The sequence below is a fragment of the Ranitomeya imitator genome, chromosome 2 (assembly GCF_032444005.1).
Source record: "Ranitomeya imitator isolate aRanImi1 chromosome 2, aRanImi1.pri, whole genome shotgun sequence".
NCBI classification, from domain to species: Eukaryota; Metazoa; Chordata; class Amphibia; order Anura; family Dendrobatidae; genus Ranitomeya; species Ranitomeya imitator.
Genome location: NC_091283.1, coordinates 361664562 through 361670715, shown reverse-complemented (window position 1 = coordinate 361670715; position 6154 = coordinate 361664562). Strand labels below are relative to the sequence as shown.

The 6154-nt window shown below is 35.4% G+C and overlaps 1 protein-coding gene across 1 annotated transcript in view; it reads right to left on the bottom strand.

Annotated features, from left to right (window-relative positions):
* Nucleotides 1-374: 374 nt before the first annotated feature.
* Nucleotides 375-6154, bottom strand: part of LOC138663848 (gastrula zinc finger protein XlCGF57.1-like) — a 56479-nt gene continuing 50699 nt past the window's right edge. The window contains exon 4 of the mRNA XM_069750201.1: nucleotides 375-3995. Within this exon, the coding sequence (XP_069606302.1) occupies nucleotides 2902-3995 (1094 nt within the window). The 3' untranslated portion in view covers nucleotides 375-2901. The remainder of the gene's footprint in view (nucleotides 3996-6154) is intronic.

Here is a 6154-nt window from a genome sequence, read left to right as displayed (position 1 = left end):
ATCTACTGTTCACAGTGATGGTTCTCTATTCTGGGACATTATGTCACAGATCAAGGGCATGGTCTCCTCCTGGCTTCTAATAAGAGGAAGACGCCTGATAACATTTAGTGAGATCGAAGTGTGTGGACAGCCTCTTACCAGCTACAATCATTCGTCTGTGCTCTGGTTGCCCTCTTTTTCTGGAGGAATTTTACCTCCCTCCTAGATGTTTTTATCAATAGTTCCAGGTCTAACACAACTTTGATACACAGACCAGGATTTTATGAAGTAAAGTCATTACAATTGTAAAATCATAATCAGCAGGTTTGGCTGGAGATTCCATGTGTTTTTTTTAAATTACGGAATGTAGAAGAATGGACACTGGACATACACGGTAAAACTTCGGTAGGACATTTATTGTTTGTGGCACATACATTTTTAACATTTAGATGGATTTAGACGAACCCTCCTACAAAACGTGATAAAGTCATTACTACAGAACTGTAGTTTCTAAAAGAAACACTAAAAACAAAATAAAAGTATTGTGGCACGGTGCCCAGATTTTATGGGCGTGGGGCCTCCAGCTTGTTAGCACAACATGGGGTCTTTGTCCCTGGAGCTTCTCTACTCGCTATAATGAGATTCTGATCTTGTTCATAAAAAGAGCGTTTGAAAATACCGTAATAGAAACTGCCTAAATATGAGGACCTTGTCTGATCTATATGTCCTTGTATAAAGAACTATGGAGATAGCACTATACATCTGTATAAAATATGTGATGTTGATGTATTCCTAATATTCCTGTAGAGGGGTCTCTGAATAGATAATCTTACCCCAGAGTTTCAAATTGAGATAAGGTTAAAGGAGAGAGGGAGACATATTTTAATTGGAATGGATCACACCAGACTTTCTAACAAAGGAATTGATCATCAGTTGAAACCAGAAGTATACAAACACTATATAAAAAGACACATATGCATAATTTTCTCAATATCTGACATGAAATCAGAATAAACCTTTCCCGTTTTAGGTCAATTAGGATTTCCATAATTATCAATATTTGCCAAATGACAGAAAAATGAGAGAGAGGGAGAGAATGTTTAACGCATTTTTATTACTTACTGCAAAGTCAAAAGTTTACATACACTAAGATTACTATGCCTTTAAACAATTCTGGACTGCCCATATGATGATGTCATGTGTTTAGAAGCTTTCGATAGTTTTTTTGGCAACATCTCAGTTAATTAGCGACACACCTGTGGATGTATTTTATTGCACACTTGAAACACACTGCTTCTTTGTGTAGCATCATGGGAAAGTCTCAAGAAATGAGCCAGAATATCAGGAAGAGAATTGTGGACTTGCACAAGTCTAACTCATCCTTGGGTACAATTTTAAGATACCTGAAGGTGCCTCGTTCATCTGTACAATTATATGCAAGTACAAACAAGATGGGAATGTTAAGCCATCATACTGCTCAGAAAGGAGATGGGTTCTGTGTCAGAGAGTGCTTTGGTCCGACAAGTGAATATCAATTCAAGGATAAAAGCAAAACACCTTATGAAGAGGATGGTGGAAGCTGGTAAGATTGTGTTAATATTAACGTGAAACCATTACTGTATCAACATGGGCTGAAAGGCCACTCTGCCAAGAAGAAGACATTACTCCAAAAGAAACATAAAAAAGGCAGATTAATGCTTGCAAATGCACACAAGCTTTCATTTTTGGAGACATGTCCTGTGGTCTGATGAAAATAAAATTGAACTTGTTGGGCATAATGACCATCATTACGTTTGGAGGAAAAAGGGAGAAGCTTGAAAGCCTAGGAACACCATCCCAACTGTGAATTATAGGGGTGGCACCATCATGTTGTGGGGTTGTTTTGCTGCAGGAGAGACTGGTGCACTCCACAGAATAGATTGCATCATGAGAAAAGAAGATTATGTGGCAATACTGAAACAACACCTCAAGACATCAGCCAGGAAGTTAAAGCTTGTTTGGAAATGCGTCTCCCAAATTGACAATAACCTGACGTATACTGCCAAAATGATAAAGTGGCTTAAGGATAAAAAAGTCAATGCTTTGGAGTGGACATTACAAAGCCCTGATCCTACTGAAAATTTATGGACAAAGCTGAAAAGGCAGATGCGAGCAAGGCGACCTACAAACTTGGAGCAGTTACACCAGTTTTGTCAGGAGGAATAGGCCCAAATTCCAACCAAATATTGTGAGAAGATTGTGGAAGAAGATCCCAATTGTTTGACCCAAGTCACTCAGTTTAAGAGCAATGGTACCAAATACTAATGAAATGTATGTAAACTTTTGACTTTGCAGTAAGTAATAAAAATGCCTTTAAACATTCTCTCATTCATTATACTTACATTTGGCAAATATTAATAATGATGGTAATCCTAATTGACCTAAAAGGGGAAAGGTTTATACTGAATTCACATCAGATATTGAGAAAAACATGCATATGTGTAATTTTATATATTGTATGTAAACTTCTGGTTTTAACTGTATATGTAAATGGTAATTTACAATATGAACATTTATTATCACAGTACAGAAAAGTTAATGATGATGTTTGTTCACACATGGAGAATGTGGATTGATAGAGATTGATTAATGGTAGATTGCCGAGATCGGGAGTTAAGAAGAAGAGGGAGGAAGAATGTTGGGTGTTTCTGGGAGGCTTAAGGGGAGGTGTAGTAATACTCTTATCCAATAAGCGAATAAATATATGACTGAAATATTCAATGCAGACGGAATATTTCATTTAATTTGCATTTTAGATAACAGATGTTTTATTGGTAACCGTATATGTTTTAATTCAAAGGTAAGTTCTCACTTGCCTTCTCATTTACTTTTTTTGTCATTACTTTAACTCTCTGTTATGTGTTTTCTTGTATTTCCCACATTCTAGGTATGAGAATGACTTCTCTCTTTGTGAGATATTTGATGTTTAGAAAGACTCATTTTGTTGCCAAAATATTTCTTACTTTCTGAACATAAAAATGGCTTCTTAACTGTGTAACATCTCTGGTGTGTATATAATTGGGATTTCTTTGCAAAACATTTCCCACATTCTGAACATGAAAATGGTTTCTCCCCTGTGTGACTTCTCTGATGTATAACAAGACTTGATTTATATGCAAAACATTTCTTACATCCTAAACATGAAAATGGCTTCTCCTCTGTGTGAAATCTCTGATGTGCAACACATTGTGATTTCTTTGCAAAACATTTCCCACATTCTGAACATGAAAATGGCTTCTCCCCTGTGTGAGTTCTCTGATGTATAACAAAATTTGATTTCTTTGCAAAACATTTCTCACATTCTGAACATGAAAATGGCTTCTCCCCTGTGTGCGTTCTATGATGTGCAACAAGATTTGATTTATTTGCAAAACATTTCTCACATTCTGAACATGAAAATGGCTTCTCCCCTGTGTGCGTTCTCTGATGTGCAACACATTGTGATTTCTTTGCAAAACATTTACCACATTCTGAACATGAAAATGGCTTCTCCCCTGTGTGAGTTCTCTGATGTACAACAATAATTGATTTATATGCAAAACATTTCCCACATTCGGAACATGAATATGACTTCTTCCCTATGTGAACTCTTTTTTGGCTATCATGTTCCAATTTCTGGTTACAATTTTTCCCATACTCTGAAGAAGAAAATCTATTCTCCTCTATGTGAATTTTTGGATTTGTAACAAAAGACATTTTGAGGGAAATACTTTTTTTACATTCTAAACTTGAAAATTGCTTGTTTTCTGTAAGATTTTTAATGCCTCTTTTGCGACTAATATTTTTCTTAAGAGTCTGTGATGAAATAGAAGATGAGACTTGTTTAGAAGGATCAGATAATAGATCTTTGCTGTGAGAGGATGAAGATATATCTGGAATATTGGTAAAGGTGTCAGTTATATCTTGATTAATATCAAGTTCATCTAATTTAAAAATTGAAGATTTCAATTGTCCCTCTGATCTCCTGGTACAGTCATCTGCCAAGAACAAAGATTAGTTTTGAAATAATTAAGATGAATTATATTTTTTATAACATTTCTAAAATACCAAGAAATGGCACGTTTTGTAGCAAAATTCAATTATTTACTAAAACAAAAACATTTTAAAAATCTAACAGTAATCCTTGAAATGCAACATGGCCTCCATAAATCAATCCAGCTAAATCGGCATTCCCAAAACCAAATGTCCCCCTCACTTTTGAGTCTTACAGTGTGCCCAAAGTCTGTTAGCATCCACATGTTTAGCATTGCAGTAATGGGAAGAAGCCACTTAAACATTTACAGTGTGTGGGTCTCCAGAAGCACAAGCTGGGCACAACTTATTGAGTACAAAAATGGTATATTTGCAATTGTGATTCTCCAACATCTACTGTGTGTTAGTTTGCAGAGAATACATGTGCAGCCAAAATAGTCACTACCCCTAAACATGAATTCACTGAGGGAAACAGTAAATTTTATGCAGTCTTCCTCTGCTTTTTCAGTGTTCCTGACACCTTAGTTGATCGGCAAATGGTGCCTGAAACTATTCCAGTAAAATCTGTATTCTCACAGCCAAATGGTATTCCTTTCCTTCTGAGCCCTGCCATGTGCCCAAACAGTATAATACGGTCCGATTTACGAGAAGTTGCAAAATATATTGCGATGTCCATTTTTTCCTATTTCCCCTTGTCAAATTTTAAAAAATTTGGCCTACATCAAAATTTATTGTGATACACCTGAAGAGTTAAACTTCCTAAATGTGGTTTATGTAAGTAACAAAAAAAGTGATTTGGCCAAAAAAAAAAATTTCAGGTTTTATAAATTTCCTTGAACATATGATAATTAGTTGTTTAAGCCTTTTAAAAAGTTAAAAATTAAAAGGATGTTTAAGAAATGCTGTCGACGTAAAGTAAAAAATACAATAAAGGCTGTTTATTAAATATTTTCTGTAGCATCAATATTTGTTTTAATGGTGTGCAAATTCAATGTTTAAACTTTATAATTCTTAAAAAAAAATTACCAAAATTTCAGATTTTTCCACAAATAAACTCAAAACAAATTAACCTAAAATTACCACTAATGAAAAGTACAATGAGTCACAGAAAAACCCAACAAACTCAGAATCACTTTTATCATGTAAAGCATTTTAAAATTATTACTACATAAAGTGTCATGTCAGATGTGAAATATTGGGCCTGGTTAGGAACAAAATTGGAATGGCATAAAACGAGAGGATCTTGTGCAATAACTACTTTAGAGAAAAACTGCGACATCTCTGGGTAATTATAGTCTGTGACCTGGTAGCTCTCAGCAATCCAAACTACTGTCATATTAGTTTCTTTGTGCATTAAGTTTTATCCCTTAGGATGGAAAACATCATTAAATTTATGATATGGAGTCATTAACTATGCACAGCTTAGAGACATATGGCATAGGTGTAAGGTTTGCTTATTTACCGCAGTTTATCGTGAATCTCTGGAGTTAAGACAGTTGTTTTTTTACAGAAACAGAAAATTAAAGTTAATGGGACAGGTATGGAGAGGAAGACGAGGAGTTTTAACGCTGAAATCCAAATTCTGAGAGGTGGCAGTGATGGAGCCGGAGGGTGGTGATCCCCCTGGTGGACACAGCACTGGATAAGATATAAGGTTGATTTCTAGATAGCACTCAGTCCAGATAAAATTAAAGCAAATTTATTTAATCCATGATTTAAAAGGAAAAACGCATAAAAACAACCTAAAGGCAAGTTGTTTTTATGCGTTTTTTTTTTTTTCAATCATGGACTAAAGAAACTTGCTTGAATTTGATCTGGACGGAGTGCTATCTAGAAATACATGGTTAATGGGATATTCTTCTGTTATTTTACAGAAATTCACATTTTGCCAAGATTACATTTACCGTATATACTCGAGTATAAGCCGACCCGAGTATAAGCCGACCCCCCTAATTTTGCCACAAAAAACTGGGAAAACTTATTGACTCGAGTATAAACCCAGGGTGGGAAATGCAGCAGCTACCGGTGAATTTCAAAAATAAAAATAGATTCTCCATACCGATCATTATTGCCCCATAAGATGCTCCATATAAAGCTGTGCCACATATAATGCTCTGCACCGTTCATTATTGCCCCATAAGATGCTCCATATAAAGCTGTGCCA